We start from the raw sequence: 27,051 nt of genomic DNA on the forward strand, positions 1-27,051 counted from the left end.
GACCAGTGACGTCCTGCAGCCAAGACCAACCACATCACAGCAGCACCTATAGCTAGTCATCGCCACCCAATCCCATTGAACTTGTGCCCCCTATAGTGTGTAGGTTTTGATGACTTTTTTTGTAAATATATACGCCTGTCTTTGCTATTGTCAGGCAGAGCGCTCTCGGAGTTTGCAGAGTTCTTTGCATGCCCTATTCTGATTGATAAACTCCCATTTACGCTCACCCGCACTTTGTCTTGGCCTTATTCCCACTCCGGGAGAGTCTATCACTGTCTCTCATTGCGGGGAGGATCGTGCTGGTTGGGGACGCTTGCCTTCAGTATCTTGCTATCCTGGTTCAGCATGGATAGCGGTCTATATGACCTGCAGTCCATGCTCGACTTGTCAGGTTTGAGGAGCGGAAGAATAATTGCCTCTCTCAGAGATTCCGGCAGTATCCCCAGTTCTAATGCTTCGTTCAGCATTTCCAGTAACATGGGGAGCACTTCTGTTTTATATGTTTTATAGAACTCACTGGGGAGTAGGTCCGTTCCCTGGGCCTTGCTAGTAGGTAATAGCTTAATCACTGCTCCTAGTTCCTCCACCGTGATTGGGGCCTCTGGGTTCTCCCTCTCTTCGGTTCCCAATTTAGGCAAGCCAATATCCTCCAGTGTTTCGACCATCTCCCTCCATTCACCACCTTTAATGTCTCCGTACAATTGCTGGTAGTACTCAAGTAACCCACCGTTCATGGCCTCTTGGGTGTCAAGTATTTGTTGATTCACCCACTTTATTGCTCCGATTGTTGGTCTTGGTGCCTCTTTTATACAACCATGCTAGCAACCTCCCCGGCTTGTCCCCCCACCCCCGCATGCTGACTCTCTATGTATTTCTTATAGATCAAGTTACATAATCTCTCCCAGTGTCCTCCACACTCCTTCTGCAATTGACATAGTTTTGGCTTCCTCAAGGGAGTTCTGTCCTCTTTGCGTGATTTCTTCTAGTTTCCCTTCTGCCTCTTGCAACTCCTGTGTTATACCTCCTTGCAGGCCTTTGGATTTAGATATGGCTGCTCCCCTCACCACCACTTTAAATTCCTCCCATAGGGTACCAGCCGATTCTACGCTTCCTGTGTTATTTTCGAAATATTCTACAACTTATTTTCTCGCGTCCCCTCTGAACACTGTGTCTTTCAATGCTTCGGCTCTGAGTCACCACGTTGGGATCCTAGCTCAAGGAGGCAAGTATTGCCATGTTAAGATCAGTGGCGAGTGGTCCGAGAGGACCCTCGCTTTGTATTCCGACCGCATTAGCTCCCCTGCCATCTCCGGGGTAGCAAACATAATCTAGCCGTGTACACAAGTTTTGTGGGGCTGAGTAATGGGAATACTGTCTTTCATGTGGTGGTGAAGTCTCCATACATCCTCCAGATGAAAGTCTCCCAACAGGGTCCTCAAGATTTTGGCTGCAGGGGTAGGCCTATCTAGCTTCCTGTCTGATCTGTCCACCTTGGAATCTAGCGTGCAATTAAAGTCTCCTCCCCATATAACTGCACCCCTGAGGTTCGGGCTAACTTTGCTATATAAAGTCTTGAAATAGGCCACCGTATCTTGGTTCGGGGCATATGTATTAATGATACACAGCTCTCTATTCTCTATCAATCCTCGTATCGCCACCATCCTCCCGTCAGACTCCACAGTGGACTGTAACAACTGAAAAGGGACATGTGGTGCTATCCAAGTAATTACCCCTCTAGCATATGCAGAATACATTGCCCCTATGGCGGTCCCCTTCCATTACTACAAAACTACAAAAAGCGGGTGGGTCTAGCTTCCCCGTCCTAGCTTCCAAGCTTTGGAATGCCCTCCCTCTCACCATCAGATATGAAGAATGCTTTAGTGCCTTCAAATCCAAAACTAAATCCTGGCTTGTCAACCAGTCTTGATTCTGGACCTCCTATGTTCCTGAGAACCTGCCCCAGGATAACGCCTGCCCTAATCTATACTCTAAATATGTATATTGCTGTATGTATGCCCTGAATACTTTGCACTGTTTAAACGTTTTGTATATATGTATGCTTATGTAACCATGTCTAAAGTTGCGCCCTGATGCCTCCGGGCCTGAAGGTGTGCGTTACAAATAAAATAAATACAAATTACTTCCGTATCACATCCTGTTTTTCTTTCCTAAGTTGAGTTTCTTGTAATAGGGCGATTTATATTCTCTTCCGCCTTAGATACATCATGATCTTGTTCCTCTTCAGGTAACTATTAAGCCGACAAGAGGAGGCCAGGAGAAAAGGCCTTCTGTGCTCTTTGCAGCTCCGCTGCGAGCACTACTCCGCCCCCATCAGCTGAAAGCAGGACCAGTTCATATTAGTTTTGGAACACGCTGTTCCAGCCTGCTCACGGCCGCGTGTTCAGCTGTCCTTTCTAAGATGGATGCCCCTGTTTCCATGACTGCATCCACAACAACTGAAGCCACAAAGTTCACTGCCGCAGCCCCAGGTCCTGATTCGCCATGTCAGCCCGCCCGCCCCTCCCCTCCCCTCCCCTCCTGCTTTAAGTGGAAGCGGAGAGGACCGAGAGATGAAGCCGACGAGAGAAGGCCAGGAGAAAAGGCCTTCTGTGCTCTTTGCAGCTCTTCGCTGCTCGTTCGCCATTTGCCGCGAGGTCATGCCGCATCCGGCAGGTAAGGAGTCCTAATATTCCCAACTGCATTCTAACCCAAGCCCTGTCACCACCAGAAACCTCAGACTATGTGCTCACATTCCTAAGGCCACCACTTGCACTCAGTCCCTCACCACAAGCACCTACAATGCACGGCTATGCTCCGGGACTCTGCCACCCACTTACTACCAAGGTGCTACCTTACATGCAATGAAGGCCAGACCCTTCCGCCCAACCTGCAAAGACATTACAGTCACCTCCAATACAGTTGCCAATGAAGCACTGCACCCCATTGGCAATCGTACTAATTCTATATTAAATGTTACCCCATATGAGCCCCCAATGGAAAATCTCTGTTATGCAAATCTTCTACCACCATTTTGAATGCAACTGTACCTAACGTGCTTCCACATGCGTCCACCACTTCACCCTCTCTCCCCATTGCCCCCCCCTTGGCTGTTCCACAACCCCATCTCAAATGCACCATGATCAACTCCAGGTCCGTCAATGCCCACGCTCTGGACATCCACGACCTCATAACCACCCATGATCTTGATCTGCTCATGATCTCAGAAACCTGGTTACATGAGGCATCCGGTCCTGCACTCTCCCTTGCACTGCCTTGTGGCTACTCCATCACGAGACAAGATCGCCTTTCCAAAGGTGGAGGTGTAGCAATCATTGCCAGAGACTCCCTCTCCATTAGAAAGATAGAGAAATCGCTGCACAACAACAGTGACTACCTCCAAGTCAAAATCAACCTCTCTCCCCACTGTACCATTGATGTTCACATTGTCTATCGTCCTCCAGGCCCAACAGGAGACTTTCAAGCCTCTCTCATCCACCTCCTCTCTGACAACCTTAAAAAACACTCTAAAGCCATTCTCCTTGGGGATGTCAACCTAGGCCTCCTTGACTGCAAGGACTCAGCAGCTAAATCCCTTGATTCAACCCTCAAGGCACTAGGCTACAAGAAAACCATCTTCAGCCGTTCTCACACCCAGGGCCGAACTCTCGACTGGATCGCACAGCATAACTGTTCACTCATCATCACGGGTAACACGCCCACCCCATGGTCTGAACACCATATCATCACCTTCAGCATCCCCACCACCAGCCCCTCCACTCCAGCACCCCAACCCCTGCCACCCTGCCTCGCAAGAAGCTCTGGCACCCTTCCTCCAAGGCCCAGCCTTCAGACCCCTTTTCTCCACAGACCCAGAAATACTTGCAACAGCATATGACAGTGCCATCAAAGCAGCCATCAACTCCATTGCCCCACTCAAACCCTGCAAATCCAAACCCATCACCCACTCCAACTCCTGGTTCACCCCGGACCTTCTGACACTCCGCAACGAAAAAAAGGCTGCACTCACACAATGGCAACCGTCCCACTCGGACAAAGATAAGCTGGTCTTTAAAGCCCTCTCCACCAAATACAAAAAGGCAACCACCCAAGCAAAGGCTAAATCCTTTGAGTCCAGAATCTCGGAAGCCCAATCTAGCACAAAATAAATCTTTGCCACCTTCAGGGAGCTAGAGACTCCCACTCCCCCCTCCCAGAATTTCACCAAAGACAAAGCCTGGTGCGATGAAATATAAACAGCCATGCAAGCCAAATGTAACCTTCTCCAGAGCAAAATACTAGCCACTAAACAAGCCCTGCCTAATAAGCCCCCCAGCCTCTCTCCTTCAAACCCATACAGCAAAAAGACATCAACATAATGAGGAATATCAAACCCTCTAACTGTAAAGGTGATTCATGCCCAGCTACCCTCATCAAGGACTGCACTGAAGCGCTAGCCCCTTTCCTGACAGCCTTTGTCAATGCCTCCTTTGCCACAGGGAAAGAGGGAAAGTCCCCGCCTCCCTCAAGGAAGCCTCGGTCCGCCCTCTATTAAAAAAAACAACCCTCGATCCCATCTCCCCTAACAACTATAGACCCATCACCACTGTCCCGTTCCTCCTCAAAATACTGGACAAAGCAGCCTATCTGCAGGTTCAGCATTTCATTGAAGAGAACAAACTCTTAGGTCTCCGACAATCTGGCTTCCGCCCCAAACGCGGGACTGAAACCGCCCTACTTGATTTGAAAAATCAGATGGACGACGCCAGAGACATGGGCAAACCAGCACTTCTCTTACTTCTTGACCTATCAGCGGCCTTCGACCTCGTAGACCATGACGTCCTATGTCACCACCTCTCCTCCACTGCTAAATTCTCCCCCGACGCCACAGCATGGATCAACTACTTCCTACAAGGCAGAACCATGCATGTATTCTCTGACTTAGCCTCTGCCTCACCCACCATCATTCTCTATGGTGTGCCCCAAGGCTCCTGCCTCTCCCCCGCCCTCTACAACATCTTCACACGACCCCTCTTACTCATCCTCAACGCCATGGGTATCTTCTACACCAACTATGCCGACGATACCCAGATCTTCCTCACCCTCACTGGTAACTATGACACTGACTCCTTGACCCTCAACAACCTCTACAACACCATCCAAGCCTGGATGGCAGACAATGGACTATGCCTCAATTCCAACAAGAGTAAATTCCTCCGGGTAGGTTACCCCGACACGCTAAAAAATCTAGACTCCCAATTCAGTCATTTCACCATCGACACCATCAAAATACCTGTCTCAGACTCGGTCAAAACTCTCGAGTCTACTTGGACAGAAAAGTCAACGCAATAGCCTCCTCAGCTGCGTACCACGCCAAACTAATCAACGCAGTCAGACCCTTTCTCTCCAAATAGAACTGCACCAACATAGACAGAGCCATCATTGGCTCCCGGCTAGATTACTGCAATGTACTCTTTTTAGGAACTTCCAACAAAAACCTAGAGAGGTTACAAGTCATACAGAATAGTGCTCTCCGCACAGCCCAAGGCATTGCTAAAAGAGAACACATCTTAGCGGATAGAAGATTAGCCCACTAGCTACCAATAAAGGAAAGAATCGTCTTCAAAGCTCTGACACTGACCCACAAGTGCATTCACCTCACTGCTCCGGTCTACCTCTCACAAAGGATCCACACCATCTCCTCCACAAGACCAACCAGATCACCTTATACCAACATGCTCTGTGTGCCACTAGTAAAAAGAGCCACAGCGGGCGGATCTAGCTTCCCATATCTCGCACCAACACACTGGAATTCCCTACCTCCCACAATCCGAGGTGAGCCCTCCCTCACTGCATTCCGTAAAGCTATGAAAACCATCCTCTTCACATAAGAACACTAGCAGCACCATGATTGTCAATCAAATGTATAATGTAATGACCAAAAATGTATGAGCTGTAATGACTACTATGTTTGTAGCAATCATAATGTGCCAACGACTGCTACCAATCCTGTACCCCCTGTAACTAAGCTCCTGCAAGTAACAGCGCCACAATGCCCCTGGGCTGTCTGCACGCTATATAAATAAAGCAAGCCCCCTGACATTTCAGGTTACTATCTTAAGGTCTCCCATCTCTCATACATACCCAGTTCCGCCTCTGTCCTCCCTTGTCCTCTGCCTCATGTGCAGTAGCGCGTGGGTTTAAGCTCGTTCTCTAACTAATCCCTCAAACTCCCGCCTCACTTCCCTCGCCCCCTCTTGCCCACCTCTACTGCCCCGCACCCCCTACCTCCCAACGCACCAAACAGTTGCCCAGCTCCATCTCTGGATCTCAGGCTACCCAGCATCTAGTCCCTTTCTGCGGTCAAGCCGATACTCAGAACTCAGCAGGGGGATACTATAATACTAATATCCTAACTAATCCAACTACTGGAGGGGTGGAGACGCATCTCCTCCATTTTTCCTGCATTTAAGCCAAAGTATTTTGCCCGTTTATGTGTTCTAAGCGCTGCATTACTCTCACATCTCAGGCAAACCACATTTCTATATACACTATGGACCAAGAGTTCGGACCTCAGCCCCCACTGTGCTTAGTGCACGTCCGGATTACAGGAGCTCGTCTAGTTTCCTTCCACCACCCCTTTCCATTCGCTCATCGATGGTGTGCTCCTGGTACTATGTCCACTGCTACGCGCAGATTGCACTTCTTGATATAGGACCATGTAAGTTAACCCTTGATCCCTTATGCAATCTACTATAATCCAGTCCCAATGCCCCCATTTGTACAGTACCTATCTCTCAACGGCATCTCGTTTATGCATGTGGTACGTGCGAGGTTCCGGTTCATTTCTCGGTCGCATTCTCCTTCTGGTCATCTGCTCCTGTCAGACAGTTCCTTGAGTCAAGCCATGCAGTCACGTCCTCCGGTGTTTCGAAGAACAAAGCTTTATTCTTCAGGAGCACCTTTATTCTCGCTGGCTATAGCAACATGTATCTGTATCCCGCCTCACGCATTCTCCTTTTCACAGCCACGTAATTCAGGCGTTGCCTTTGCACCAGAAGCGTGTAGTCCAGGTATGCGGTGATCGTTGGGGACGCTCTGCTGATCGTCCCCCCTTTGCAGAAGTGTTCCAGGACTTTCTCCCTGTCTTTATAGTTTAAAATCTTGGCAATGATAGGTCGCGGTGGAGCTCCTGGTGGCGGTCTCCTTGACTGGGCCCTATGCGCCCTTTCCACTGTAAATCCTTGGCTTAGCATTCCTCTCATAATCTCCTCCAACAACATGTTTTCAACATAGTCCGTTGGGTCAGATCCCTCTTCGCCCTCCGGGAACCCCACTATATGTACGTTGTTCCTCCGAGCCCTTCCTTCTGCTTCTTTGGGTCTATTCTCCAACATCTTTTGCATTAGTCGTGCATGTGCTTGTGCTTTCTTTCACTTCCTTTGAGGGTCCCTGTGCGCTCTGCCAATGACCGTACATCTTGCCGCAATAAATTCACATCTATGCTCACAGCGTCCATTTTAGACTCCAGCGCGCTCTTTAAATCCGCTATGGCTGTGTTCATCTTACTTTCCCCAAGATGTCTTCAGTTCAGTTATGGCGTCCAGTATCTGTTGGTTGTTGGGTGCCGACTTTCCGATGTCTCGAGTGCGTTGTCCTTTCCCGCTGGTTCCTTCAGCAACTTGTGGTGATGTAGTAAACTCCTCTATGGTGGATTGTTTCCCTTTAGTTTTGGGCACTTTGGACGCCATCTTCGCTTATATTGGGGGCCGTGGGTCTGTCACTGTCTCATCAAGGCCAGGCCGCAATGACAGCGCCCGATCACTGCCGCAGTTCTTGGTAGTCACAGTCCCCCCTGAGTCCACTCGCGCAAGGCACTGTTGTATGCATCTGCACTTTCGGGCTGCCTGCGTGAGCCTCCGTGTCCAGGCTCCCTCTGAAATCAGCTGGCGCTCGATGCTTCTGTTCAACTTATCTCTTTCTCGTCTGCACTCCTGGCACCTGTTTTGTAGTAACCAATCTCGCTCCTGTTCCCCCCACCAGCCCTGGAATGCGCAGTTATGGTGTAGTGCGCAGGTGTTGATGCCGAGTTTGATGTTCCTTGTATTAACTGAGGAGCTGCCAGAGTATGCTGCCTTGCATTAGTCACCACATTATGGGTGCACCTGTGGTGCGTAGCCTCAGTGCCCCTTTGCTCTCCGGGCCGGCGCTTATCCCGTGCTTCTGCTACTTGGGGAGTGTACGGTCAGGAACAGCAATATTACTCTGCTGGCCCGTCAAGTCTTGGTAGTGCACCCCCACTGAAGGGTCTCTGCAGCCCTCTGCAGGGACGCTCTGTCCCCTCGTTCTCGTCTCTGGTGCTGTACCTCTACATGTGGTCCACCCCACTTTCTCAGGCCTCGGGGATGTCCTTCTGGGCATGCCTCTCCATCTCTCAAAGGATACACCTCGTCTCCTCCACCAGGCCAACCAGATCGCCGTATACCAACATGCTCTCGGTGCCACGAGTAAAAAAAGCAAAAGCAGGCGGATCCAGCTTCCCTTATCTCGTGCCCTCTCACTGGAATGCCCTACCACCCACTATCCGTGGCGAGGCCTCCCTCACCACCTTCCGCAAAATGTTGAAGACCACCCTCTTCACTTAAGGCCAGACACACCAGCACGAATACCTCCATGTATCATGTATTATACGACCAAAGCGATATATGTAACATTCACAATGTGTCAACAACTTCTACCATGCCTGTAACATGTAACTAAGTTTAATGCAAGTAACAGCGCCTCAATGCCCCTGGGCTGCTTGCATGCTATATAAATGTAAATAAATAAATAAATTGTTGTCCGAGTCGTAGCTATCTCCTAGGGCTCCTTCTGGCCTCTGCCCTGGCCCAGCATTGCTTCTTTTCTAGTCCCGGCCCAGCCGTGAGTGCACGCTGGTTTCACTCTGTGTGTCTCTCACACCTCTTTCGTGCTATTCACTGGATTCCACTTTTCTGGAGGCCTAATTTGCCCTCACTCTCTCACTTAATTCTTCTTTTCGTCCTGATGCAGTCCAGTATGTGCTCCGTCCTCGAGACCTTGGATTATACCAGGCTGTGCCAGCATTGGCTGGTATTCAGCTGTTGGCTGTTTCCCGGCCTCTGTACTCACTCTTGTGACTCCAGATCCCCAGGGAGGTAGCCAGCCAGCACACTCTGCCCTACGTCGGCCTGAATGCAGTATGTTTCTCTCTCCTTGCCTGCCACCGGCTGTCGCCACGTCTCCAACTGCCCTCAGCTCTGTGTCCCTTGCCCTCTTGGACCTACTTCCTGGTGTTTCTTGTATTTGGGCAATCTGCCCTGCTCACGGTGGTGTTTCTCCTCTTGTTGGCACTCCAATGTGACCCTGGGCTCTTTTTTTTTGTTCCTTTTTTTTAAAATTGTTTTTATTTTTTTTTATTGTCCACTACTGCCTTAGTAAGTCATGTATAGAGCCTCTTATTAACTTGCTAGTAGTGATGCTGCAACCTTCACAGTGTTTGGGGGCCTTATGAATGTTTGGCAGGCTTGCGTACCCCCTGTTGTGGGCTCTCGCACCTGGGGTCTTTTCTGTGGTAGCAGTTTTGTGATTGGGTCAGCAGACCACTCGCTCAGTGTCGTAGATTCCGGAGTTCCCTTCAGGTTTTATAGTGCCACCATTCCGTTCTTACTTGCAGTCATATTATTTATACAGATGCCCATGCAGCCTCGGTTGCTCATTCACTGGGCCATCTCTCCAGCAACATTCCGTTTCAGCCGCGTGTCATGATGCGGCCCTCCTCTATTGCACACTTATTCTCAAGGGAAAGAGGTGTGTACAGAATTCGGAATCTTGAAAATCTCTCAAGAGAGTGGGCTTCATTACGACCTTGGCGGAAGCCATGCCGCTATCGGTGGCATGGCTGCTGCCGAAATCACGTCCGGGTTCTCAGAATGATGAATTACCGGGCCATTCCGAGTTCGGAAGGCCCGGTAATTCCTCCCTCCAAGGACCCGGACCCGATCCTTCCCCATTCCCATTTCAGCCCCCATATGGCTGAATGGGAACGGGAGAAGGAGCAAACAACGGGCCATTACAAGTTGGCCCGTTGTTTGCTCCCTCTTCCCCTCGCGGGACCCGGTAAGCACGCCTGGTTTGACCAGGCGTTGCTTCCTGGGTCCCGCGAGGGGACCTCGTAATGAGGCGGTACGGGGTAAATGGCGCCGGCACCTTTTACGGCGCTGTTTACCCCATACCGCCAAGGTCGTAATGAGGCCCAGTGACTGTTGTTGGCCAGGCTACCCGTGTTGTGCCGTCTTTGTGTTTCCGCTGCAGTACAAAGTTATGCTTGCTTCTCCACGTGTCAGTTTCCTTACATCTGAGGCTCGTTCATTGTTCTGTGTGCTGCTTACAACCCATTGCCGCTCCTCCATGGTCTTCTTTGGGGTTCCAACGTGCAGATCAGGCACACAATCCGACGCTCTATAGCAGTGTTTAAAAATCCCAATCTCGAGTCTTGCAGAATTCACAACACACGGGGGGCCGCCTCCCTCCATATACCACCCACGTGTTGTTCGCTTCTGGTAGTTCCACTGCACTAAGGGCACTTCCCTGCCGGTCATTCAATGAATGCGCCCAGCTCCTCAGTGCACCGGTCTGCGACTCTTGGGCCCTCTGCACTCACGTCTCCCCCTCTTGTCTGTGGCTCCTCTGCTGTCACGGCTCCTGTGCGCCGCAGCCTCTCACCCGCAGCCCCCACGCACCGTTCAGGTCCGCTTTCATTAAGGCATAGCGCAACTTCCCATCTTCCGTGTGGCCGACCTCCAGCTATTCCTTTGTTCTCCCACTGCCGCTATCTTATTTACCCTGTCACTTCAGTCCTGAAAACTTTGTTGGGCTAACGTTACCACTTAATGCTGCGAATCACTGCGTCGTTATGCCTGTGGTCTCATATATATATATATATATGCTCCTGCGGATCCTCCAATGATCCTGATAGATATCTATCTATCTATCTATCTGGATCATTGGAGGATCCGCAGGAGCACCTCGGAAAGTCGTCCGACTCCGTGGTCATGTAGCCACGCCCCCAATCTATAAGAATCGTTAACTATTGAAAACTATGAATCTACGAATATTACCATGTGTGCGCTCCAACAAATCCTAGGAGTATAATTCTAAACAGGAATCAGGTTGGATGATTAAATGTTTTACAACATAGAAGAAAGAGTGTAACCGGAGTGTAACCTCACCCAGAGAGCTGAAGGCCTGCTGGATCTGCTTCATCACGTTCTTGTAAAGTTCCTTCTGCCACTGGTGTAAAAGCATCCACTCCTCTTCAGAGAAACAGGCAGCGACGTCACAGAATGTTAGCGTGACCTGGAACAGAAGTGACTAGATCATAAAGTCCAGAATTATACAGTACAGAGGATAATCATGTAAAGTTGCGCCCCATTTGCTATCATAGTAACAGTGCTTTAGGAAGTGCCAGCTGTGTGTATATGTATATGCTCGGTATTATATATACTGTAGGCTGTTCAGCAACTCAGCGCTCTACCCCCAGGGTTACAGTAATTGGGCACAATAATACTGGTACACTTGCGAGGACATGCAGAGAGTAGATCTGGAGGGTGATGGTTAGGAAGGGGAATGACAGACCTCATCTCTGGCGACAGAAGAGGCATGTAGGTAAGAGATGGTAGGCTCCATGGATGAGGAGCTGTGCTGTTACAAGGAAAAAAACAAGTACAAGTACATCCAGAACAGGTGGCATATGCCAGCAATGCTCTCACACGTATGAAGCATATTAAGAAAAGAAGGAGGCAATTGCAATTGTTACTCATTTACTGTGGTGATAGACGTGAGAAGTAAATGGGCGAACCCTCTTTTTTAGAAGGGGACTTAACTCAAGAGGGTAGGAGGTACAGTGAGAGCAGGAGTGAGTCAAAGCTACCCTAACCAAAGGCGTGACATAGGGTCACAGAATTGCAGCGGAGCTAGGCAGCTACTAGCTCGAGAGGAAGACACCTTAAGGTACAGAAATGTCGAAACAATACAAAGCTTTAATTTAGACTAACAAAGAACAAGACATGTTTACAAACTGCGCCGTGGTGCTGAAGAAATGCATGATAGAGTACATTATGGTCTGCATAATTGTGGGTTAGTAGGCAGAGTGACAAATATATCTTGTGTATTGCTTGAAATGGCATTTCAAGCAATACACAAAATATCTTTGTCACTCTGATGCAATACACAAAATACCTTTGTCACTCTGCCTACTAACCCACAATTATGCAGACCATAATGTACTCTATCATGCATTGCTTCAGCGCCACGGCGCAGTTTGTAAACATGTCTTGTTCTTTGTTAGTCTAAATTAAAGCTTTGTATTGTTTTGACATTTCTGTACCTTAAGGTGTCTTGTTCTTTGTTAGTCTAAATTAAAGCTTTGTATTGTTTTGACATTTCTGTACCTTAAGGTGTATTCCTCTCGAGCTAGTAGCTGCCTAGCTCTGCTGCAATTCTGTGACCCTATGTCACGCCTTTGGTTAGGGTAGCTTTGACTGACTCCTGCTCTCACTGTGGTGATAGACTACAACCCAATGGCACCTATTTCCGGATTTATTGGCCTGAACCCACAGTGATTTAGAGGTGGGTCATGCTGTTACAGGAGCACCACTTGGCTGACAATCTACGGGGTACGGAATTGCTGAGAGCCATTTAGCTCCTGCTTCTAGCTTAGAAGAGCCTGGTTATTTTGATACTAACTGCTACGCTTTGCTCCCTAGGGCAACTGGTGTCCTACAAACAGCTATGTTACATCATCCTTGTGTATTGGGGAATGTTTATGAAGAGGCATTAGGACACATCTAGAGCACATTTAAAGGGCAAAAGGTTTTTTATTTGATTCTCAATGGACACTCTGATTTGCAGCATGCCAAGTACTAGCTCCTGGTACTAGCTCCTGGTACCTCAGTGGTAGCTCCTTCCTACCGGGTGATGTGGGATAGCCAGGAGCTGCTTTTAGCTCCTGCTCATCAAATTTAAATTTCTAACCCTGAATCTAACACACCATATATCCTGTCATTCTCTCTCAACCTATGAAACAGGAAGAACAGGAACAAACAACACACAAAAACACATACAAGTCTCATCGTGTAGAGCATCCAAACCAATCTCGAGGAGTCTGCCTGGGCCACACAAGTCGACAGATGCACTTATAAAACTGCTAATTAAAGAAGCTGCTAGGAGAGAAGCCAAGAATGTCAAGCAGAAGGCAGGAAACAAAGTGTGCAGAACAGATTTCAGCAAGTCCCAAAACAGAAGCAAATAGTGGCTATTTATGTTATCCCACAGTTCATAAAAAAATATTTTTTTATTTAAAGAGTACTTGGCTAAGAACAAGCTTTAGACAATTCTTTGCCATTCCAAGGGTTATAATTAAAAGCAGCATTATAACACAAATACAAATTACTTCCAAGTGGCCACAAACCCATGGGGAGGCCCAAGCATTTTATCGGGAGATTAGACAATGCCGATTGCCTTGGATCTACATTTATCAGTTTCCAGTGGAATGCCATTGCACTCGCACTGCTCAGCCAATTGCCCTCAGGAAGTGATGCTTGTAAGACAGATGGGCATGGGTGCTATTCTAACTAATGCAATCCGGATGCTGGCGAGGCCGACTACCGACAAGTGAATATGACTATGGAAATGACAGGTGAGCAACAGCAGAGGAAGCGTACAGGTGGGAGACCAAATTAGAGTTCATGACTGGCCTCTACCGAGTGACCAGTCGAGGCAGACCCCCATATGATTATAGTTCATGATTGGCCTCTACCGAGTGACCAGTCCAGGCAGACCCCCCATGTGTCCATGGATCGAAAACGCACGCTCACAATGGAAGAGAATTGAGTCCCTAGCAACATATTGAGGTTAAAGGTGAAAAGCCACGCCAAGTCACTACAAGAACTATCTGTGCAGGGACTGATCAGGTCTCGTATGAGGAAAGTCTTCTGTACTGCACCCTTCCTCTCCTTCCACACTAGTGCTCGAAAGGTTTGTGTTCAACCCTCTTACACATTTCTTAGACATTCAAAACCTTAGAGGCCCCCTACAAGCAGGTTTATGCTCCTGTCACTCCACAGAAACTGCTCTCATTAATGTGTCCAACTTCGTCGCCTCTGCTAAGCACTCCAATCGATCCTCTATACTAATTAACCTTGACCTGTCTGCTGCCTTTGGCACTGTTGAGAACTTTTATCTCCTTGATACTCTTCTTGGGATTTGCAATCAACCCCTTGCCTGGATGCCATCCTACCTTGCACCTCGCCAATTCTGTCTCCTGGAGCAACAACACCTCAACTCACTCCTCGAACTGTTGCTGTTCCACAAGGCTCTGTCTTGGTCCGCTCCTCTTTGCACTTTACACCTATGGTCTTGGGGCATTAATCTCCTCATTTGGGTTCTTGTATCAACTCTTCGTGGCCGACACCCAAATCTTCTTCTCTTTTCCTGAACTCATCAACATTTTCAACTGTCTCTCTGCCATTAAATATTGGATGGCTTTGCACTCTCCGATGTTAAACTCTACCAACTAAAACCAAAAAAGTGATGGGTGGAAGGTTTTGAATTAATCTGAACCACTGGCATTGCCCTGGGCAACCTTCCACACCACATTTCTTTAGCCTGTCTACCCCATTGCAAAAGGGGTCCAGCCATATGCAAATCAGTCAGGTACTGTCACCAATTGGAGCAGCCCTGCCCGAACTGCTATGCCAGGTCCTCTCTGCACAGAAACACAAGCAGCCCCAGACATGTTTCAGCCTTGTTGGGCCTCCTGAGTGAGGGACAGTTTGGTTCACTGATGAGGCCCAACAAGGCTGAAACATGTTTGGGAATGCTTGTGGTCTTATGCAGAAGGGATGTGGTCAAGCACTTTGGGCTGGACTGCCCCTTTTGGGGTCTGACCAGGCCTGATTTGCATATGGTTTTTCCCCTTTTGTAATGGCTTGGCAGGTGAAGAATGATGGTTTGGAGGCTTGCCCAGAGCAATGCCAGAGGTTAAGATCTATTCTAAACCTGCCAGCCATCACCCATTTGGTTTAGCGTAAAACTCCTCTGCCAAAAGCTCTTTCTCATCTCTTCCTCTGCCTATCCATTACCCACCTGACACTCTGCCCCTACTCTTCTTCAGCTAGAAACCTCAGCATCATCTAGGACCCTTCTCACACCTTCTCTACTTTCATCTCCAAAACTGGAACAGCAGCTCACCTCAAACTTCTAAATATTAGCATAATCAGGCACCTCCTTCCTTTGAACACAGCCAAGCATCTCGTAACCAATCTTGTCTACTCTAAACTGCACTACTGTGCCAGCATTCTCTTTGTAACTCCCCAACTATGCCTTCTGTTCTCTCGACCAGATCATCAAGTTCGCTAGCAGGACTTTCAACGAACTCCCTCACTTCACACCTACTTCCTCATACCATCACCAGGCTGGATGGCTGATGATGCAGAACGTCCAGATTTAAATGACTTCTCCTGGTTCAGACATCTTTGCACAGAAAGGCACCACTGTATCTATCCAACTTTTCAAGCCATGCAACACAATGCGATCACACCACCAACCCCCTCTAACTCAGGCCCACCATGCCATGTGACATTTCTGTGGCTCAGCAGCCTCGTTGTTGTGACCCTACCGGAGTACGAAAAATCCTTCACACTGCATCGGGACTGTGATGTAGTCACAGGGTGCGATAGCACCGCTCTGCCATCACACGTAACAGATAAAGGGGGTGGTCCCGCAACACATCAGTGTGCGCCGGGAGCCTGGTACGTCAGGATCTGTGTCCATGTGTTCCTTCTAGCGACGGGTGGGACAATGCCTACATGTGCGGGTCCTGGGGCAACGCGGACCACAACGTTGGCGTTGGGGATGCACCTGGGCAAGGGAAGGTGTTCTGATGCTAATTACATCTCAGGCAACCCAATCTGAGGCCTGTCGGGTGCATCGATCACTGCGGTAAGGCAATCACTGCCATTTTGAAGCCCCAATGGCAGCGGCTTCAACGTGGAGTGCTTGTGCACCATGTGGGCAATTTTAGGAACCCACAAAGGCTACCCATAAGCAGGGCCGCAAGGCCCGTTAAAAAACAAAACAAAAAAAACTGGAAAAAGGAAGGAGAGACTTTCATTTTGTGCTATGTCTTCAATTTTTGTCTGCAATCAACCATTTGTCTGCCAAACCGAAGCACTATCTGGAAAGGCGGACATGCCTTGCATCAGGGCATGGTCTTGTGGAAGGGGCAGAGTGTGAACACGACAGCGCCAGAAGTCCCAGAAGTGCGCCAGTGTGTGCAAATTACTCCCTTCTTTCGCAAATAGGGTGCCTGTGCAGTTTCCAACCATGAGCAATGAGGATGACCTCCAGGGAGCCGGTCAGGATGCGGCAAGACCCCCCTCGAGCGAGGACACCACACCAACAAGGGACACTGGCCCAGATGGCGGAATTTGACACTTCATGTCCACAGAATCTTGAAGTCCCTCCCTCCCATCGACAACTCCTACTAGGCAGCAAAAGACAGCCCCAAAGAACACTTCTTGCCACTAGCCAACCAGCACTATGAAAGGTTTGTCATCTGTAGCGAGACCCTGGACCAACTCTATGGCAGGGTCTGTCACCTGGCAAGAACGTGTGCATGGGAGAATGAGGACGGTATTTTGATAAACCAATACAAGGGTGCGCTTCAGAGAAGCTGCACCGACAAGCCCTGCGTGAGCCTGGTCTGTCGTTGGCCTGCATTTTTGAAATGGGCAGATCATATGAGCTAGCGGAGAGCTGCGCAACTAAGATGAATGCTGTGATTCGGTAGCTGAAAGTGGAGGACGCATGTGCAATAGGAAGCCCTTAAAGTGCTGGTCCGTCATGGCCAAGATGGCCAGAAGGAGAACTGAAACACTGCTGCCCTGCCCAAAATGTGGCTATGACCTTCTGCATGCAGGGGAATGCCCATCAAAAGGTAGAGTGTGCCGACGCTGCTGAGCAGCAGGTCATTTCGGACATAGTGGTAGGGGACACTATACTGGTGCGTAATCGTCACCCGGAAGGGACGTTATCCCTCACCTACAAGCCCTCCCCCATTGGGGTGGTTCAGGTCAAAGGTGTGGTGGTGACTGCTGCAGATCGAAGGGGGAAAGTGACTCGTAATCCAGTTTTTTTTTTTAAAAAGAGGGACTAAGAAAACGAGAGGGAGAAGGTCCCCCAACAGGAGCCACAGGTGTGGAGCAAACACCACAAGGTAGTGCGGAGGATGCAGTGCCAACACCTGGTGGGGCAGAAGGTGGTGCCATGGAGAACCAACCGGAGGAAGACACCCCTGCTAAGAGAGCAGAAGACGTCATGAAAGATTCTGAGACTATATAATGGGCGACTAGGTTTGAAAGGACCTGTGGCAAAGCAAGTCACCTGATGTTGCCCACGTTGGGCTCAGTTTGGTATGTTACCATGTTTAGTACGGTGTAACAAATAAAGGGGGTGGTTCCACAAAACGCCAGTGCGCGCCGGGATCCCGATACGCGAGGATCTGTGTCTGTGAGTTCCTTCCAGGGATGAGTGGGACAAGGCCTATATGCGGGGGTCCTAGGACAACGCAGACCACAACAGGGACTAACGCTGCATTAGGACTACAATTACAACATGCAGTGCCCCACCGAAGATGCCCCAGCATACCTAGTGTAGTCTTCCCGGTTTGTATCTCGTCTCATTTCTGCCCTGCTTACATAACGTAACATTTACTAATGTCTTGTCTGTACGCGCCTGATGCTACTCCATGTACCACGTATAAGGCTGTACATTTCTGCATTCACACTTGCACCCCATGCTTGTTATATGCCTGTAGTAGCCCCCTGTTCTTTGATGTGAGACTTTGCCAGTCTGCTTACATAAACCTACCTAGTTTGCATCTATTGCCCGTTTGCATACCCAAAGTAGCTTCTAGTACCATGAGGTGAGGCTTTGCCAGGCTGTACACACACCTACTGTGTCCTCTATACTATCTGCGTGCCTAATGGAGCCTCCTGCTGAAGCCTGTCAATGTGTGTTTTTCCCACCCATCACTTTGTATAACTGCCAAGCGCGCTCCCGCACTTTATGAACTGTCCCATGCACTTACTGCAACTAGCGCCTAGATGCCTCAGGGCTTTGTGCACTGAAATAAATGCAAAAATAAAATAACTAAATATATTCATATATATTCATACCCGAACACAATACTCAGGCCTCATCAGTAGTATAGTGGTAATGGTAAAAACATGTGGCATTTCGAATAGAGCACCTAAATAATCAACGAACAGGATTGCATGGGGTCACTAACCCAAAATATTGCGTGCTATCCCAATTTATCCATTTCTCTAAGAGTAGATTTAAGAGGGACAAGCCTCTGAAAGTCTGCCGGTCCTCATTCTGAGGAAAAGGATTCCACTACCATCCAGGGGACAGGCCTCCCCTACCCCGCTATGTTGATCTGACTGTGTGATGTGTAGTGGAGACAGCGGAGGGGAAAGTTGAGAGTTACTTTGTTGTTGTGTATGATATGATATTTTATTTGTATTGCGCTCATACATAAGTGTTTCAGAGCGTGACGAGGCAAGGGAGGACAAAATAACGATCTTACTAGGCCCAGTGACATTGAGAACGTGCAAGTGCAGGGGAGAGGGAAGGGGGCGGGGGGGGGGGGGGGGAGTGCTGAGCAAAGGATAAAAATAAACAAGTGTTAGTGCAGCCACCAAGGTGGCAGGTGCTAGGTTTAAGGCACAGACAGGGGGTGTCTAATAAGTGCAGATAAGGGGACTGTAGGGTTACAGATACAGACCCAAGTGCATGGGGTTGCCAGGAGGCACTGTGGGTGTATGGCAGGGTGGGCATGTACCATCTGTCCGAAGTCAGAGGGTAACCAGGTGAACGGTGCTGAAGCAGACCAACCAGCAGGGGAGAGGAGGAGCGAAGGCAGAAGCAAAGAGGAAGGTCTTGAGGTGCTTCCGGAACCAGAGATGGTTTTTCCTCAAATTTCAGAGTGGCAGGAAGGCTGTTCCAGAGGGAGGCCCCAGCCGAGGACAGATCTACCACCAAATCGTTGCTTGGAGAAGCGACTGACCCTGGGGGAGTTGGAAGTGGAGGAGCGAAGAGCACGAGTGGGAAGTTATTTACGGAGGGAGAGTTGAAGGTAGTTTGGACCCAGGCCCCAGAATACCTTCTGGACAATGCAAAGGGTCTGGAATTTAATCATTTCAGCCACTGGGAGCCATTGAACAGATTTCAGGGCTGGAGAGATATGATCCCAGGGCTTGAGGCAGAGGACAAGTCTCGCAGTCCTGTTCTGGACGAGTTTCAAAGGGTGGAGAGTAGAAGCAGGCAGATTTAGAAAGAGGCTGTTGCAGTAGTCAAGCCTAGAGAGAACTAAGGCTCTAGGGACATTAAGCTTCTGGGGGAAGGAGAGGAAAGGAAGAATACATCTGAAGAGGTGCAGTAGGAGGTTAGACTTCTTTGAGAAGTCAGAGATGTGAGCGGAAAAGGAAAGCGTAGAGTCGAAGATGACCCCGATGTTCTTAGCCTCACAGGTGGGGGCAGCAAAAGAGCCAAGGGAGGCCAGCCTGAGAGTGACAGGAAAGGAGGTGTGCCGATGAGGAGAATCTTTGTCTTACTGGCGTTAAGGCAGCGATCACTGGCGGCACACCACTCCTGGATAGTAGACAGGCAGTCTGAGATGAGAGAGAGAGTAGAGGTGGCAGAAGGAAGCCTGAAAATGAGTGGAGTGTCATCAGCACTGAAAATTGGGGCAGAGAGCAGCAATGAAGTGGGCAAGAGCTGACAGGTGTGGGTTGAACAGCCAGGGAGAGAGGTTAGACCCCTGAGGAACACCACAGGTAGAGAGTGAGGAAGGAAGGACCCAAATTGGACCAGGGAGGGTCCATTAGAGAGGAAAGAAGTCAGCCAGGCCAGAGCCCAATCATTGATACCCAGGTTATCACAGAGACGGTTGAGCAGGATGGGATGGTTGACCATGTCGAAGGCAGAAGAGAGATCGAGTAGGATGAGGACAGAAGGGATGTTATGCTATGATAGGATATGGCATTTATAATGCGCCTATACAGAAGTGTTTCAAGGTGTGACGAGACAACGGAGGGGGAACAGAGGGAAGACAGAGACAATGATCTTACTAGGCCAGGTGACATTGAGATCGTGCAAGTGCAGGGGATGGGGGAGGGAAAATGGGGAGGAGGCAGTGCAGTACATGGGTTCAACAGTAAAAATAAATAAAACACATAAATAAAAGTGCAGCCAGCTGGTGGCAACTGCAAGGGTAAGTGCAGACATCAGTGTCAAGTGCTGGTAGGGGACAGTAGGGAGACAGAAACAGATCCCCGAGTGCAAGGGTTGCTGGCGGGAGGGGACCTGGGCCCGAGATCAGATGGTAGCCAATTAACCAGTGCAATTTCAGTTTCAGTCAGGAGCTCAGCGGGGGAGAGGAAGAGAGAAAGCAGAAGCAAAGAGGAAGGTCTTGAGGTGCTTCCAGAACCAGAGATGGTGCTCTTCAAGTTTCAGAGAGGCAGGGAGTCTGTTCCAGAGGGAGGCCCCAGCAGAAGAAAGATCTACCACCAACTTGTTGCTTGGAGAATTGACTGACCCTGAGGTAGTTAGGTTGGAGAGCCTTCACGGATGTTCAGGAGAGCAGTTTCCGTGCTTCTAGCTGATCTGAAACCAGGCTGATGGTCATGGAGACAACCAACAGAATCGGTGTGAAGATTAAGCTGTGAAATGGCCAGCTTTTCCAGGAGTTTGCCGAGAAAAGGAGTGATGGAGATTGTGCGATAGTTAGCCGGAAAAGAGGGGTCGTCGACTGTGGGTTTATTGAGAAGAGGGTGCACAAGAGAGTGTTTCAGAGGGGAGGGAAGGCTCCAGAGGCGAAGGGGGGGTTACAGAAGGCGGCCAGAGCAGGAGCCAGGGAGTCAATGTGGTCCTTGATGGTGTTGGAAGAACAGGGGTGAACCTGTTTTGAAGAAACTTTCATAGAAACCTTGTCAGGGGAGAACAGAGGAAAAGAAGAGAAAGAGTGTGGCGGGACGGGAGGCGGTGGTTGCAGGAGTGCCAGAGTTAGCAGAAAGAGAAGGGGAAAGTGGAGGAGGGGGTGGAGGGTGGACAGGATGTCCTGGGGTTTTTAGATATAGTGAGAGGCAAGGGCTGTGCAAAGGGCCTGGGAAGCGACAGGAGTAGAGACTGCAGCAGGATTGGCCAGCTCCTTGCAGATGTTAAAAAGTTTGGCCGAGTTGTTTGATGCTGCAGAGACCCAGGCTTGGATGTGGGCTCTCTTCTTGGTGAGGACAGAGTCAGTATTGCCACTGGAGCAGGCAACCGGCCAGTTTGTTAGAGCATGAACCTGAAGTACGCTGCACTTAGATTTAAGGGTGGCTAGTTCAGAGTCATACCAGGAGTTACACTTGGCTTTGGGCTTCAAGCATTTAGTGGGGAGGTCACATGGAGCAGTGCAAGAAGCAGCTCCACCCTGGGGTGCAAGGAAGGGGGGGGAGATAATGAAAGGTTGGAGGGCGGGCAGGTGAAGCCGCTGCGTGCCCTGGCAGCACCCCCTCGAGCAGGCCCTGGCAGCACCCCCTCGAGCAGGCCCTGGCAGCACCCCCTGGAGGGCGGGCAGGTGAAGCCACTGCGTGCCCTGGCAGCACCCCCTGGAGCAGGCCCTGGCAGCACCCTCTGGAGCAGGCCCTGGCAGCACCCCCTGGAGCAGGCCCTGGCAGCACCCCCTGCAGGGCGGGCAGGTGAAGCCACTGCGTGCCCTGGCAGCACCCCCTGGAGCAGGCCCTGGCAGCACCCCCTGGAGGGCAGGCAGGTGAAGCCACTGCGTGCCCTGGCAGCACCCCCTGGAGCAGGCCCTGGCAGCACCCCCTGGAGGGCAGGCAGGTGAAGCCACTGCGTACCCTGGCAGCACCCCCTGGAGCAGGCCCTGGCAGTACCCCCTGGAGGGCAGGCAGGTGAAGCCACTCGTGCCCTGGCAGCACCCCCTGGGGCAGGCCCTGGCAGCACCCGCTGGAGGGCGGGCAGGTGAAGCCACTGCGTGCCCTGGCAGCACCCCCTGGAGCAGGCCCTGGCAGCGCCCCCTGGAGCAGACCCTGGCAGTACCCGCTGGAGGGCGGGCAGGTGAAGCCACTGCGTGCCCTGGCAGCACCCCCTGGAGCAGGCCCTGGCAGCACCCCCTGGAGGGCGGGCAGGTGAAGCCACTGCGTGCCCTGGCAGCACCCCCTGGAGCAGGCCCTGGCAGCACCCTCTGGAGCAGGCCCTGGCAGCACCCTCTGGAGGGCGGGCAGGTGAAGCCACTGCGTGCCCTGGAAGCACCCCATGGAGCAGGCCCTGGCAGTACCCGCTGGAGGGCGGGCAGGTGAAGCCACTGCGTGCCCTGGCAGCGCCCCCTGGAGCAGACCCTGGCAGTACCCGCTGGAGGGCGGGCAGGTGAAGCCACTGCATGCCCTGGCAGCACCCCCTGGAGCAGGCCCTGGCAGCACCTCCTGGAGCAGGCCCTGGCAGTACCCGCTGGAGGGCGGGCAGGTGAAGCCACTGCGTGCCCTGGCAGCACCCCCTGGAGGCCCTGGCAGCACCCTCTGGAGCAGGCCCTGGCAGCACCCGCTGGAGGACAGGCAGGTGAAGCCACTGCATGCCCTGGCAGCACCCCTGGAGGCCCTGGCAGCACCCTCTGGAGCAGGCCCTGGCAGCACCCGCTGGAGGGCGGGCAGGTGAAGCCACTGCGTGCCCTGGCAGCACCCCCTGGAGCAGGCCCAGGCAGTACCCACTGGAGGGCGGGCAGGTAAAGCCACTGCGTGCCCTGGCAGCACCCCCTGGAGCAGGCCCTGGCAGTAAGCCCTGGAGGGCGGGCAGGTGAAGCCACTGCGTGCCCTGGCAGCAGGCCCTGGAGCAGGCCCTGGCAGTACCCGCTGGAGGGCAGGCAGGTGAAGCCACTGCGTGCCCTGGCAGCACCCCCTGGAGCAGGCCCTGGCAGCACCCCCTGGAGGGCGGGCAGGTGAAGCCGCTGCATGCCCTGGCAGCACCCGCTGGAGCAGGCCCTGGCAGTACCCGCTGGAGCAGGCCCTGGCAGCACCCCCTGGAGCAGGCCCTGGCAGTACCCGCTGGAGGGCGGGCAGGTGAAGCCACTACGTACCCTGGCAGCACCCCCTGGAGCAGGCCCTGGCAGCGCCCTCTGGAGCAGGCCCTGGCAGCACCCGCTGGAGGGTGGGCAGGTGAAGCCACTGCGTGCCCTGGCAGCACCCCCTGGAGCAGGCCCTGGCAGTACCTGCTGGAGGCGGGCAGGTGAAGCCACTGCGTGCCCTGGCAGCGCCCCCTGGAGCAGACCCTGGCAGTACGCGCTGGAGGGCGGGCAGGTGAAGCCGCTGCATGCCCTGGCAGCACCCCCTGGAGCAGGCCCTGGCAGCACCCGCTGAAGCAGGCCCTGGCAGCACCCGCTGGAGGGCAGGCAGGTGAAGCCACTGCGTGCTCTGGCAGCACCCTCTGGAGCAGGCCCTGGCAGTACCCGCTGGAGGACAGGCAGGTGAAGCCACTGCGTGCCCTGGCAGCACCCCCTGGAGCAGGCCCTGGCAGTACCCCCTGGAGCAGACCCTGGCAGTACCCGCTGGAGGGCGGGCAGGTGAAGCCACTGCGTGCCCTGGCAGCACCCTCTGGAGCAGGCCCTGGCAGCACCCCATGGACCAGGCCCTGGCAGCACCCCATGGAGGGCGGGCAGGTGAAGCCACTGCGTGCCCTGGCAGCAGGCCCTGGAGCAGGCCCTGGCAGTACCCGCTGGAGGGCAGGCAGGTGAATCCACTGCGTGCCCTGGCAGCACCCCCTGGAGCAGGCCCTGGCAGCACCCCCTGGAGGGCGGGCAGGTGAAGCCGCTGCATGCCCTGGCAGCACCCGCTGGAGCAGGCCCTGGCAGTACCCGCTGGAGCAGGCCCTGGCAGTACCCGCTGGAGCAGGCCCTGGCAGCACCCCCTGGAGCAGGCCCTGGCAGTACCCGCTGGAGGGCGGGCAGGTGAAGCCACTACGTACCCTGGCAGCACCCCCTGGAGCAGGCCCTGGCAGCGCCCTCTGGAGCAGGCCCTGGCAGCACCCGCTGGAGGGTGGGCAGGTGAAGCCACTGCGTGCCCTGGCAGCACCCCCTGGAGCAGGCCCTGGCAGTACCTGCTGGAGGCGGGCAGGTGAAGCCACTGCGTGCCCTGGCAGCGCCCCCTGGAGCAGACCCTGGCAGTACGCGCTGGAGGGCGGGCAGGTGAAGCCGCTGCATGCCCTGGCAGCACCCCCTGGAGCAGGCCCTGGCAGCACCCGCTGAAGCAGGCCCTGGCAGCACCCGCTGGAGGGCAGGCAGGTGAAGCCACTGCGTGCTCTGGCAGCACCCTCTGGAGCAGGCCCTGGCAGTACCCGCTGGAGGACAGGCAGGTGAAGCCACTGCATGCCCTGGCAGCACCCCCTGGAGCAGGCCCTGGCAGTACCCCCTGGAGCAGACCCTGGCAGTACCCGCTGGAGGGCGGGCAGGTGAAGCCACTGCGTGCCCTGGCAGCACCCTCTGGAGCAGGCCCTGGCAGCACCCCATGGACCAGGCCCTGGCAGCACCCCATGGAGGGCGGGCAGGTGAAGCCACTGCGTGCCCTGGCAGCACCCCCTGGAGCAGGCCCTAGCAGTACCCGCTGGAGGGCAGGCAGGTGAAGCCGCTGCGTGCCCTGGCAGCGCCCCCTGGAGCAGACCCTGGCAGTACGCGCTGGAGGGCGGGCAGGTGAAGCCGCTGCATGCCCTGGCAGCACCCCCTGGAGCAGGCCCTGGCAGCACCCGCTGAAGCAGGCCCTGGCAGCACCCGCTGGAGGGCAGGCAGGTGAAGCCACTGCGTGCTCTGGCAGCACCCTCTGGAGCAGGCCCTGGCAGTACCCGCTGGAGGACAGGCAGGTGAAGCCACTGCATGCCCTGGCAGCACCCCCTGGAGCAGGCCCTGGCAGTACCCCCTGGAGCAGACCCTGGCAGTACCCGCTGGAGGGCGGGCAGGTGAAGCCACTGCGTGCCCTGGCAGCACCCTCTGGAGCAGGCCCTGGCAGCACCCCATGGACCAGGCCCTGGCAGCACCCCATGGAGGGCGGGCAGGTGAAGCCACTGCGTGCCCTAGCAGTACCCCATGGAGGGCGGGCAGGTGAAGCCACTGCGTGCCCTAGCAGTACCCCCTGGAGGGCGGGCAGGTGAAGCCGCTGCGTTCCCTGGCAGCACCCCCTGGAGGCCCTGGCAGCACCCCATGGAGGGCGGGCAGGTGAAGCCACTGCGTGCCCTGGCAGCAACTCCTGGAGCAGGCCCTGGCAGTACCCCCTGGAGGGCAGGCAGGTGAAGCCACTGCGTGCCCTGGCAGCACCCCCTGGGGCAGGCCCTGGCAGCACCCGCTGGGAGCAGGCCCTGGCAGCAGCACCCCCTGGAGCAGGCCCTGGCAACAGCACCCACCTCCTCCGGCTCCTCGGGGAAGAGCTCTTTTCTGGTTTTCATGGTGATGTTGGGTGTCCGGGGCGTGGCTGGGCAGAGGTGGAGCAGGCACGGGGCCCCGCGCTATATGCAGCCCACACTGACCCTCAGGGCTCCTGCTAGTAACGCAGTGTTCCAGGGAGGGCTGCCGCACGGGCCGGGGTCTCCACCGGCGCACTTCCGGGTTCTGTGATACTCTCTGGGCATGCGCAGGAGAGGTTTACTGCTCTCCGGCGCACGCGCAGTGGGCGAACAGACATGCTCGCCACGCTCGGGTGACAAGCACTATATGAATACGCATGCGCAACATCTCTCTGCAGCCATGTCACTAGGTGTCCATCGGAGCGCGCTCCCTGCTCAGACGCCGCCTCCTGGCGCATGCTTAGTAGAAGATTGTACCCGGAAGCGTCCCAGCCGCTTATCTACCACTTGCCGTGTCTACACGCGCCAGGAAGAGGCTCGCGCGCATGCGCACTGGGCACCCCAGTGGGGATGATCAATTGAGAGGGAAGGTAAGAACCCCCTCTCCCCCATCCCCCATCCCCCGCCCCACATGCCTGGGGATGATCCTGCCAGGGGGAAAGGTAAGCACCCCTGCCCCACAAGACCCACATGCCTGGGGATGATCCTGCGAGGGGGGGAAGTAATCACCCCTGCCCCACAAGACCCACATGCCTGGGGATGATCCTGCGAGGGGGGGAAGTAATCACCCCTGCCCCACAAGACCCACATGCCTGGGGATGATCCTGCGAGGGGGGGGAAGTAATCACCCCTGCCCTACAAGACCCACATGCCTGGGGATGATCCTGCGAGGGCGGGGAAGTAATCACCCCTGCCCCAGAAGACCCACATGCCTGGGGATGATCCTGCCAGGGGGAAAGGTAAGCACCCCTGCCCCACAAGACCCACATGCCTGGGGATGATCCTGCCAGGGGGAAAGGTAAGCACCCCTGCCCCACAAGACCCACATGCCTGGGGATGATCCTGCCAGGGGGAAAGGTAAGCACCCCTGCCCCACAAGACCCACATGCCTGGGGATGATCCTGCCAGGGGGAAAGGTAAGCACCCCTGCCCCACAAGACCCACATGCCTGGGGATGATCCTGCGAGGGGGGAAAGTAATCACCCCTGCCCCACAAGACCCACATGCCTGGGGATGATCCTGCGAGGGGGGGAAGTAATCACCCCTGCCCCACAAGACCCACATGCCTGGGGATGATCCTGCGAGGGCGGGGAAGTAATCACCCCTGCCCCAGAAGACCCACATGCCTGGGGATGATCCTGCCAGGGGGAAAGGTAAGCACCCCTGCCCCACAAGACCCACATGCCTGGGGATGATCCTGCCAGGGGGAAAGGTAAGCACCCCTGCCCCACAAGACCCACATGCCTGGGGATGATCCTGCGAGGGGGGGAAAGTAATCACCCCTGCCCCACAAGACCCACATGCCTGGGGATGATCCTGCGAGGGGGGGAAGTAATCCCCCCTGCCCCACAAGACCCACATGCCTGGGGA

The 27,051-nt window shown here is 53.5% G+C and overlaps 2 protein-coding genes across 3 annotated transcripts in view; one reads left to right on the forward strand and one right to left on the reverse strand.

The window, feature by feature from the left end:
* LOC138564543 (uncharacterized) overlaps positions 1-25,725 on the reverse strand; it is a 107,375-nt gene extending 81,650 nt beyond the window's left edge. Inside the window, exons 1-2 of the mRNA XM_069642918.1 lie at positions 25,522-25,725; positions 11,247-11,373 (exon numbers count right to left, since the gene is read on the reverse strand). Coding sequence (XP_069499019.1) covers positions 11,247-11,373; positions 25,522-25,563 — 169 coding nt within the window. The 5' untranslated portion in view covers positions 25,564-25,725. The remainder of the gene's footprint in view (positions 1-11,246; positions 11,374-25,521) is intronic.
* Positions 25,726-25,935: 210 nt separating this feature from the next.
* LOC138564517 (zinc finger protein 345-like) overlaps positions 25,936-27,051 on the forward strand; it is an 88,965-nt gene continuing 87,849 nt past the window's right edge. Inside the window, exon 1 of one of the 2 annotated variants that reach the window (XM_069642916.1) lies at positions 25,936-26,051. The gene's annotated coding sequence lies outside the window, so the exon portion shown is untranslated. Of the gene's footprint in view, positions 26,124-27,051 lie in introns of both variants that reach the window. The other variant, XM_069642917.1, reaches the window with a different exon arrangement.

This window comes from Ambystoma mexicanum, chromosome 1p (genome assembly GCF_040938575.1).
Source record: "Ambystoma mexicanum isolate Mex_15411 chromosome 1p, UKY_AmexF1_1, whole genome shotgun sequence".
Lineage (NCBI taxonomy): Eukaryota > Metazoa > Chordata > Amphibia > Caudata > Ambystomatidae > Ambystoma > Ambystoma mexicanum.